This window comes from Erpetoichthys calabaricus, chromosome 7, assembly GCF_900747795.2.
Source record: "Erpetoichthys calabaricus chromosome 7, fErpCal1.3, whole genome shotgun sequence".
Lineage (NCBI taxonomy): Eukaryota > Metazoa > Chordata > Cladistia > Polypteriformes > Polypteridae > Erpetoichthys > Erpetoichthys calabaricus.
The window spans coordinates 188,575,929-188,587,666 of NC_041400.2; the positions used below are offsets into that span (position 1 = coordinate 188,575,929).

General features: G+C 41.3%; 1 protein-coding gene across 2 annotated transcripts in view; it reads left to right on the forward strand.

Annotated features, from left to right (window-relative positions):
- The window catches only part of LOC114654961 (signal-transducing adaptor protein 1-like), a 51,734-nt gene extending 40,530 nt beyond the window's left edge, over positions 1 to 11,204 (forward strand). The window contains exons 8-10 of one of the 2 annotated variants that reach the window (XM_028805838.2): positions 346 to 448; positions 5,556 to 5,696; positions 10,442 to 11,203. In XM_028805838.2, the coding sequence (XP_028661671.1) occupies positions 346 to 448; positions 5,556 to 5,696; positions 10,442 to 10,515 (318 nt within the window). In that variant the 3' untranslated portion in view covers positions 10,516 to 11,203. Of the gene's footprint in view, positions 1 to 345; positions 449 to 5,555; positions 5,697 to 10,441 lie in introns of both variants that reach the window. The other variant, XM_028805840.2, reaches the window with a different exon arrangement.
- The last annotated feature ends 534 nt before the right edge of the window (positions 11,205 to 11,738 follow it).

Genomic DNA, 11,738 nt, shown 5'->3' on the forward strand with positions numbered 1-11,738 from the left:
CAGGTTAGGTGGATTGGCGATTCTAAATTGGCCCTAATGTGTGCTTGGTGTGTTTGTGTGTGTCCTGTGGTGGGTTGACACCCTGCCCAGGATTGGTTCCTGCCTTGTGTCCTGTGTTGGCTGGGATTGGCTCCAGCAGACACCCGTGACCCTGTGTTCGGATTCAGCGGGTTGGATGGATGGATGGATCATTTTACAACATTCAACCTTTTGTGATGTGTTTACTTACATAAGTGATGTATGCTTTAATTATTTCTGTGCTTGCTCTATAGCTATAAATTTGAGCAAGCACTCTGAGCCGGTCATTAAGTGAATTGTCTAACATGTCTGCTAATTACAACACAGGTGTATAAGAAGACACTCAACGAAGTCATTGATTACTTCATCAAGCAGACAGACGGACGTCTCAAACCTTACATCGAGTCACATGACTATGAAGTTGCAATCAGTAAGTTGTCACCATTTTTGTCACCAGTTTTGTCTCAATATTTAAAAATAATTCAGCTTATATATTTAAGACAATTCTTTAATAAATTCATTTTAATATTAATTATCTCTCTATTTACCAGTTATACAGTATAGTGCCTCATCTATCTGTTATATAGTGCCTTTCACATCTATCTATTTACAATCATGGCCGAAATTATCTGCACCCCTGGAATTTTCCCAGAAAATGCACCATTTCTCCCAGACAATTATTGCAATTACAAATGTTTTGGTATATACATGTTTATTTCCTTTATGTGAAATTGGAACAACACAAAAAAACAGAAAAAAAGCCAAATCTGACATCATGTCACACAGAACTCCAAAAATGGGACTGACAAAATTATTGGCACCCTTTCAAAATTGTGGGTGAATCTTTTTATTTCAAGCATATGATGCTCGTTTGAACTCACCTGTGGCAAGAAGCAGGTGCTGGCAATATAGCAATCACACCTGAAGCCAGTTAAAATGGAGACAAGTTGACTCAACCTTTCTGTTGTGTGTCTGAGTGTGCCACACTAAGCATGGAGAACAGAAAGAAGAGCAGAGAATTGTCTGAGGACTTGAGAACAAAAATTGTGGAAAAATATCAACAATCTCAAGGCTACAAGTCCATCTCCAGAGATCTTCATGTTCCTTTGTCCACTGTGCACAACATAATCAAGAAGTTCACAACACATGGCACTGTAGCTAATCTCCCTGGACGTGGACAGAAGAGAAAAATTGATAAAAGACTGCAATGAAGGATAGTCCGAATGGTGGATAAACAACCCCAATCAACTTCAAAACATATTCAAGCTGTTCTGCAGACTCAGGGTGTGCCAGCTCGAACTATCCGTCGACATCTGAACGAAATGAAACGCTATGGCAGGAGAGCCAGGAGGAACCCACTGCTGACACAGAAACATAAAAAAGCCAGACTGGAGTTTGCCAAAATGTACTTGAGGAAGCCAAAATCCTTCTGGGCGAACGTCTTGTGGACAGATAAGACCAAGGTAGAGCCTTTCTGGTAAAGCTCATCATTCTACTGTTTACAGAAAACGGAATGAGGCCTACGAAGAAAAGAACACAGTACCTACAGTCAAACATGGTGGAGGTTCTAAGATGTTTTGGGGATGTTTTGCTGCCTCTGGCACTGGATGCCTTGACTGTGTGCAAGGCATCATGAAATCTGAAGACTACCAAAAGATACTGGGGTGCAATGTAGGGCCCAGTGTCAGAAAGCTAGGTCTGTGTCAGAGGTCATGGGTGTTCTAGCAGGACAATGACCCCAAACATACCTCTAAAAGCATCCATGTGAATTTCCCATTGGGATTAATAAAGTATCTATCTATCTATCTATCTATCTATCTATCTATCTATCTATCTATCTATCTATCTATCTATCTATCTATCTATCTAGAAATGGTTGAAGACAAAGCGCTGGAGAGTTCTGAAGTGGCCAGCAATGAGTCCAGATCTAAATCCGATTGAACACTTATGGAGAGATCTCAAAATTGCTGTTGGGAGAAGGCGCCCTTCAAATCTGAGAGACCTTGAGCAGTTTGCAAAAGAAGAGTGGTCAGAAATTCCAGTTGAGAGGTGTAACACGCTTGTTGATGGTTATAGGAAGCGCTTGATTTCAGTTATTTTTTCCAAAGGGCGTGCAACCAAATATTAAGTAGAGGGTGCCAATAATTTTGTCCAGCCCGGTTTTTGAGTTTTGTGTGAAATTATGTCAGATTTGGCTTGTTTTCTCTGTTTTTTTGTGTTGTTCCAATGCACATAAAGGAAATAAACAAGTGGATACCAAAACATTTGTAATTGCAACAATTTTCTGGGAAAATTCCAGGGGTGCCGATCATTTCGGCCATGACTGTATCTGTCTATCATATAGTGCCTTTCATTCCTATCTATCTATCTATCTATCTATCTATCTATCTATCTATCTATCTATCTATCTATCTATCTATCTATCTATCTATCTATCTATCTATCTAATAGCACCTTTCATATCTATCTATCTATCTAGGTGGGCGACCGGGATGCCCCTTTGATAGTGGATCTGGGGGAGCAGCCATGGCATGCACACTATGTTTCCCAGAACACTTGGTGGCAGCCCCCCTGGGTTGCATCAGGGCCACAATTGTGGAACACAGGAGCTCATCCTTGTTGAGCTCCGTGGCCACCGCCAGGGGGAGCTGCACGGCTTCCTGAGCCCATGTGGGCTGTAATGCAGCCATACCCGCAAGTGCAGACTTAATTAGGTTAATTATCACCTGAAGGACTTCCAGGTGGGCTATAAAAGGAGTCTGCAGCCACTACGCGGAAGCTGGAGTCGGGAGGAGGAGGAGGGGGATGGGGGGTGGTGGTGAAGAAGAGAAGTGTGTTTTGTGCTTATGGGACAGGGGGAAGACGTGCCCCACGGGTGAAGGCAATAAAAGTTTATTTGTGTTTTATATGTGCCTCCGGTGTCAGTCTGTGTCAGGTTGGGCGCCAATAAAGTGTCATATTCCACACTATCTATCTATCTATCTATCTATCTATCTATCTATCTATCTATCTATCTATCTATCTATCTATCTATCTATCTATCTATCTATCTATCTATCTATCTATCTATCTATCTATCTATCTATTTATATAGTGCCTTTCACATCTATCTATCTATCTATCTATCTATCTATCTATCTATCTATCTATCTATCTATCTATCTATCTATCTATCTATCTATCTATCTATCTATCTATCATATAGTGCCTTTCTTATCTATCTATCTATCATATAACACCTATCTATCTATTTATTTATCTATCTTTCTATCTTTTGGATGTCTCTCATGTCTATTATATAGTGCCTTTCACATCTATCTATTATATAATGCTTTTTTATCTATCTATTTATTATATAATACTACTAGGGGGCTCTGCCCCCTGCTTGTTTTGCTCACCAACCCCTGGGTATGGGTAACCAGATGTACAATTTAAACAGATTGTTATTTTCATGGGAATTGTTACATATGCCAGTAATGCGGGCGTTGCATCGGTCTGTCGTGGTGAAAAAGGAGCTGAGCCACAAGGCGAAGCTCTCAATTTACCAGTCGATCTATGTTCCTACCCTCACCTATGGTCATGAGCTATGGGTAGTGACCGAAAGAACGAGATCGCGAATACAAGCGGCTGAAATGAGTTTCCTCCGCAGGGTGTCTGGGCTTTCCCTTAAAGATCGGGTGAGAAGCTCAGTCATCCGGTAGGGCCTCAGAGTAGAGCCGCTGCTCCTCCGCATCGAGAGGAGTCAGATGAGGTGGCTCGGGCATCTGATCAGGATGCCTCCTGGACGCCTCCCTGGTGAGGTGTTCCGGGCACGTCCAACCGGGAGGAGGCCCCGGGGAAGACCCAGGACATCCTGGAGGGACTATGTCTCTCGACTGGCCTGGGAACGCCTTGGGATTCTCCCGGAAGAGCTAGAAGAAGTGGCCGGGGAGAGGGAAGTCTGGGCATCTCTGCTCAAGCTGCTGCCCCCGCGACCCGACCTCGGATAAGCGGGAGACAATGGATGGATGGATGGATTGTTACATATGCATAATAGACCTAACTATTTTACATTACACTGACTAATTAACCATAGTTAAAAATAGTAAAATGTGATAAATTGAAAGAAATGTATTTATTTTCATGGGAACTGTTACATATAAAACAATATTTGGAATTAACTTTTTGTCAATATTGCATTGAATTTTGATTCTGTGTTTGGACCTTCATCGTAACAACACAACATATAACTGCCCGTGAGTGAATATCGTTTCTTTCTCTCTAATAAATAAACCAACTTTTTACATTACAGTGAGTAATTAACCATAGTAAAAAAAACAATAAAACGTAATAAATTGAAAGAAAATTATGTTTCATGTTGCGTTAAGAGGTATTCATTGCGTTATACGATTTAGTTCTGTTTCGGCTTGAAATTAACTTGCAAATACACTTTAAACTTACACTTTTATTGTAAAACTTCAGTAAAAACATACGCCAAACAACAGATCTTTTAATTCTCGCCGATACACCTCTTCATCGAGAAGAAACATTACTTTTCCCAGATGGCAACATGAATTAAGACAATCTACAAGTTTCTGACTTAAAGTTTAAAGCCAAACATACTTCTGGCATATCACTTATGTCCATATATTCGATCTCTTTTTGCTGTTCTGTTATTTCACGAGCAATAATTTCCATTTGTTAGTGCTAATGCGATCTTTACTATAATTTTTTTAAGACTTTCAAATTTTACTACTTTCATAATATCTAACCTGCTCTGCATGTGTGTCGCACCATCGTTTTTGAATTCTTTACGACGTTCTACTTTTTTATTTCCGTTCCCGCTTGGACCTGCTAGGTTTTCAATTCCACTTGTTCCTGGCGGATCCTTATTTTCAGAATTTAATTATTTTTGTTCCTTTTTGAATTCTTTTCTCTCCAATGCTTTTGGGCATCTTTTCGATGTGCTGCCTTTTCTTCTTCGCTTAGTCATTGACGTGTCATTTTGAACGTATAGTATTATTGTCCGGATATGGACTCTTACGAATGAAACGAATAGATTGTATGTCTAACAATACTGTCCAGAAAAGCTTCTTTAAAGGATGAAATGGAGGACTTTTCATAAACGACTTAAAATGAGGAGAATGTAAAAATTTATAAGAGCTGAGAGAGCGTGAAGTGTGTCTGACGAAAGGACTGTGGTTGAATACGGTCGACAGGAGGGCAGGACTTGAAAAAATCTCCTAGCAAAAGTCTCTTCTCGTGGAACTTGAAATTATCTCTTTGAAAAAGTCTTGTCCCAGGATTTCCTTTTATAATAGAGAGATATATTATACTCCAATTAAATGAAAGTCTGCACTTCAATCACAAACTCTGAAGAGTCTGATCTGTAATTTTAAACTGGGGGGCAGAGGTGGATATCAGGGAGAAAATATGTCTTTGTTCCAAACATTATGGAGGGCACTGTACATACCATCAACTTGAAAAATAACTGAACTTATCCTTTAAATCAAAGTCAAAAAGTTAAATACATTTTTTTTGTTGCTTTACCCCATAAGATCTGTTAGATGACCCCCATAAGACAAGACCAACAATGCCACCGAGGTCTACTTCTCAGCCACAGTTTACTCCAAAGGACACGTTGATGACTCGCCAGAGGAGTCAAAGCTGCGCTGAAAACACATACGTCAATGACAACGGTAAGCCATCAGCCCCCCGCTTTCAGCACGCAGCGCTTTATTTTGTTTAGCCCCCCTAAACGCTAAATGAACTCTGCACCGACGTTCCCAACAGGAATGAATGGTTTAACAGGTGGAGGCCACTGACATTTTTTCATCCTCATCGGTTTTGTCACTCGTTTTGCATTTGGCTACAGTCAGTGTACCTGTAGAGGTAGCATTAGGCCATACCTGAACCCTACAGAGCTGGCACAGGTAGTCCAACTTCTCCAGGATGGCATATCAATACATGTCATTGCAAGAAGGTTTGCTGTATCTCCCAGCACAGTCTCAAGGGCATGGAGGAGATTCCAGGAGACAGGCCGTTCCTCTAGGAGAACTGGACAGGGCCCCTCGTAGAAGGTCCTTAACCCATCAGCAGGACCCACTGGTATCTGCTCCTTTGGGCAAAGGATGAGCAGTGCAGTGCCAGAGCCTACAAAATGACCTCCAGCAGACAGGCCACTGGTGTGAATGCCTCTGACCAAACAATCAGAAACAGACTTCATGATGGTGGCTTGAGGACCCGTGGGCACCGTGGAGCTCGACTGGCATTTGCCATAGAATACCAGAATTGGCAGGTCCACCACTGGCGGGTGCCCTGTGCTTTTCACAGATGAGAGCAGTTCACCCTGAGTCAGGAGGAAAAGGACAAGGCCTGAGGAGGAGTGAAGGTGGAAGAACTGGTGGCAAGAGGGACCGTGTTGTGTTAATAAACTGCGTGCTGTGTGTCCTGCCTGTTTGTGTCGGGGATAAGGAGCTGTATGCGCCCTGGGCATCACAACGTATAAAAGGGTAACTACAGAAATTTAACATTACTGTCGAACTGGAAATGCAAACACGCCCTGACAAAATAGCCACAGTGTTTTAATACGTTATTTATCCACAGACCTCATCTAAAATGTATGTGCTGTTGTAATGACATATAGTGACACAGCAGTCAAAATGACAGAAAGATATTGTAGCAGACGAAGGCACTTCTCAAACAGTAGTGGTGGTCCCCGTGTGTGCCTCTTCTCCACTGTTGCAGTGCTCATCAGAATGTGCACATTAACTATTAAACTCCTAAGTGGATAACACACAAGTTTTAGCTTTTTATTTCCTCTCTGCATCAAGTCTTTTGTTCAGTTACATTTGATCTCTTCCTGACACCCCAATTGTTTTGTTTAGTGCGTGGACTAAAGGAATTAGCGGCGGGCTTTTTAGGAAGAGGCCCTGTGTGTGTAGGGTCTGCAGTGCTGGATTTTGCTGCTACTCCCTAAACACTTTTGTCCCCAGATTTGACAATACAAGTCTGGCCCCACGAGACTACCTGAACAACGGACAGCAGTCTGTCAGGCTGAGGGACTGTGTGTGTCACAAATGGTGGAACACCTCAGATTGAATTGTCCTGTCTCCCTTCCTGTTGACCCTCCACAAAATGGACTTCCAGCACAATACCAGCGCTTGCAACCTACAGAAATTTTCAGATGACTCCTCCATCATAGGCTGCATTAATAATGGAGACAATGAAGATATGAATGGAATCCCTGGTTCGTTTGAGCCAAATTAAAACTTGATACAAGCAGCTTACATTTTCAAAATACGAGGGACTTTCAAAAAGTTTCTGCACTTTCGTATTTTAGTTGGAAACGGTGATGGCAGGAGGAGTAGTAATTGGGCATTAAAAAGTTGGTACGACGCTGGGAAAATTGCACCGCAAAGGAAAGTGACTATGTAGAAAAGTGGGGTCATTTGCTTTTGAAATTCTTAATAAGTAGAGTTAAAAAAAATGAGGAAACTTTCTGAACGTCCCTCGTATTAAGATTTTATACCCAAGGATGACCTTTGTAGTCAAGTTCAATCATCTTCTAGGCGCTAGGCTGTGAGCAACTGCAGCAGGCCTGATCCAAGCACCTCACTAAACCATATAATCAGTAATGGTCAACGGGCAGCGTGAACAAAGGTCAGGGGCTCCATCTGTGGACAGCTTATGACCAGCACTTATTGGGAATTTCTTTTTTATGGGGAACAATTGCAAATCCATCATGAATAGGTTTCAATGGCTTACTCATGCCTCTTGGCACCAAGTAGACCCTTTCAGTTTGGCACATGTGCAGGGCATTTCAATCCTGTTACTGCTCAATCTCACATTTTGTTGCTGCACAACAGTTCCCTCCAAATTTTTTCTTTCTGCTGTAAATGGTCACGAATAGGAGTAATTAGACTGCGGATGTCGCAAATTGGGTTACACTACAGATAAGTGAATCTGTGGGAACAGGATCCAAAAATAGCGAGGATGTGTTGCGTTTCATGTATTTAGATTAGTCCCATGTCTGATCACAATAATACCTTATGCAGACCACGCCAGGGTTCACTTGATACCACACAGAAACGACCTTTTCCAAAGGGTCTTGATTAAGCTGTTTTGTTCCGCCCCAGAGTGTGGTCGGCTTGTCCACATCTACTTAAATGAAGCAGGCTTTCAGGGAAATCGCAGCAAACGAAATAGGGGTGAAAACGCTTTAAGGCTGTGTTTTACTCAGAATCCTTCACACATAAATTCAGTTCTCTGGACACCCTGGTGGTCGTAGCTAAGAAGAGAATTAAAACGGAACCAAGTGCCATTAAGAACAACAATGCACATCCTCTCTCTGACACAACAACACTGAGGACTTTCAGACAATGAATTATTTAGCAGAAGTGTGTCAAGAAACATGACGGGGGCTCCTTTATACCAACAGCAACACGCATTTATAGCGCCTCACTGGGACTGGGACTGCCAAGGCAGAAGTTTTCTTTTTAATTTTCTTATATAGTCATTCCAGTGTGTGTTCAGACCAAAGCATATGTGCATATTTATTTGTTTATTTACTTACTTATCTACCTATGTATGTATTTATTTAAAGAGCTTCTGTAAAAAGCCAAACTTTCCCCTGGGGACAAATAAAGTTCTATCATATAGTGCCCTTCACATCTATCTATCTTCTATTATATAGTGCCTTTCATGTCTGTCTGTTGATCATATAGTGCCTTTCACATCTATCTATCTATCTATCTATAGTCACGGCTGAAATTATTGGAACCCCTGGAATTTTCCCAGAAAATGCACCATTTCTCCCAGAAAATTGTTGCTATTACAAATGTTTTGCTATCCACTTGTTTATTTCTTTTATGTGCATTGGAACAACACAAAAAAACAGGAAAAAAACGCCAAATCTGACATCATGTCACACAAAACTCAAAAACCGGGCTGGACAAAATTATTGGCACCCTCAACTTAATATCTGGTTGCACGCCCTTTGGAAAAAATAACTGAAATCAAGCGCTTCCTATAACCATCAACAAGCTTGTTACACCTCTCAGCTGGAATTTCTGACCACTCTTCTTTTGAAAACTGCTCAAGGTTTCTCAGATTTGAAGGGCGCCTTCTCCCAACAGCAATTTTGAGATCTCTCCATAAGTGTTCAATCGGATTTAGATTCGGACTCATTGCTGGTCACGTCAGAACTCTCCAGCGCTTTGTCTTAACCATTTCTGAGTGCTTTTAGAGGTATGTTTGGGGTCATTGTCCTGCTAGAACACCCATGACCTCTGACGCAGACCTAGCTTTCTGACACTGGGTCCTACATTGCACCCCAATATCTTTTGGTAGTCTTCAGATTTCATGATGCCTTGCACACAGTCAAGGTATCCAGTGCCAGAGGCAGCAAAACATCCCCAAAACATTTTAGAACCTCCACCTTGTTTGACTGTAGGTACTGTGTTCTTTTCTTCGTAGGCCTCATTCCGTTTTCTGTAAACAGTAAAATGATGAGCTTTACCAAAAATCTCTACCTCGGTCTCATCTGTCCACAAGACATTCGCCCAGAAGGATTTTGGCTTCCTCAAGTACATTTTGGCAAACTCCAGCCTGGCTTTTTTATGTTTCTGTGTCAGCAGTGGGGTCCTCCTGGCTCTCCTGCCATAGCGTTTCATTTCGTTCAGATGTCGACGGATAGTTCGAGCTGGCACTGTTGCACCCTGAGTCTGCAGAACAGCTTGAATATGTTTTGAAGTTGATTGGGGTTGTTTATCCACCATTCGGACTATCCTTTGTTGCAGTCTTTTATCAATTTTTCTCTTCCGTCCACTTCCAGGGAGATTAGCTACAGTGCCATGTGTTGTGAACTTCTGGATTATGTTGCGCACAGTGGACAAAGGAACATGAAGATCTCTGGAGATGGACTTGTAGCCTTGAGATTGTTGATATTTTTCCACAATTTTTGTTCTCAAGTCCTCAGACAATTCTCTGCTCTTCTTTCTGTTCTCCATGCTTAGTGTGGCACACTCAGACACACAACAGAAAGGTTGAGTCAACTTGTCTCCATTTTAACTGGCTTCAGGTGTGATTGCTATATTGCCAGCACCTATTTCTTGCCACAGGTGAGTTCAAACGAGCATCATATGCTTGAAATAAAACGAGTTACCCACAATTTTGAAAAGGTGCCAATAATTTTGTCCGGACCATTTTTGGAGTTCTGTGTGACATGATGTCAGATTTGGCTTTTTTTCTCTGTTTTTTTGTGTTGTTCCAATGCACATAAAGGAAATAAACGTGTGGATACCAAAACATTTGTAATTGCAACAATTGTCTGGGAGAAATGGTGCATTTTCTGGGAAAATTCCAGGGGTGCCAATAATTTCGGCCATGACTGTATCTATCTCTCTCTCTCTCTCTACAACTGACACATTTTTTTTGTTTTTAGATGCACGTGGTGATTTCCTACAGGAACTACAAGGGAAGTTCCAGATCAGGAAGGGCACTCATTGGCAGCTCTAATAGAAACCGCAAATGTGGACCGTCATTAAAGGGGTCGTCAATGCACAAGCCCAGTGTGTATATAGCGTCTTTCACTGTGACTCCGTTCCCGGTACAATGCGACTTTGTTAAAATCCCACTGTGCTTTTCATCTTTGTCTATCTCAATGCGTCATATCACCAATTTTTTTTGTTGAAAGTTCTATTTTATGTACAGCTGAATGATGATAATTGACAAAATTTTATAAAATCACATCATAAATGGAATAAGACTGCCTTTTGATTTGTTAGTGTGTCTTTACTCTCAGATTAACTACATCGTAATGCTGAGTGGTGCAGTTGTCATGAGTGGATGTGTATTAATTTATATCTCAGCTTAACAACTTTTTCCATTGACAGTTTAACATATTTTTAAGAATCTTGGGTTTCTGGTGTGTGTTATTTTACTTTAATTTCATGGTTAAGTTAAACAGTTCAATAGTTTATTAGTTATTTTTACCGTGATGCCATGTTGGTTTCCGATGGCCACCACAGCTTTGGTCTTGGGTTGTTGGGAGGCAGATCTGAGCTACTCACTAGAAGTCACCCTGGCATTTTGTTATCGTTCATGATGGTATTTAAACCCCTCTTCAATGCAAGTAATGATCTGAATTCCTGAAAACAAAACTAACAACAATGACAACAGAATATATGACTAACAACAGTTGTCTCATGCTTTACACATGTCTTTTGTTATCAGTCTCACAAGATTCTTGGGTTTTTTTCTTTCAGTTTGTATACTGGTATTAGACATTCCTCTCTGGTTGCTTTACCGGTGATGAATTCTTGCTATGTCTATTTATAAAATTGATAAAATCCCATTCATCCCCTCCAGGTGATGCTATCTTGCAGCACTTTTAGCCACAGGCTTATTCCACTACAGCGTGCTAAGAAGAGCCTCTGTGGGGTCTTTACTACCCACTGCTATCAAGCAATTCAATGACTTCACCCAATGTACTTATGTTAATTTATTTATTCATTCATTCATTCATTCAACTGGCGGCGCCACGCAGGCTGCGGCTGCACGGGCTCATGATAAAAACACATTCTTTATAGTGATTTAATGTCACTCAACATGGAAATTCAGACATATACTCGTCTAAACCTTCTGTCATTGGGTACGGAACAGGATAAAGGACTAGTAAATCCAAATACCATGGTTCTACTGAAAGAATTTGGACTGCTGCGGACGAGCGGTGAGGCCAG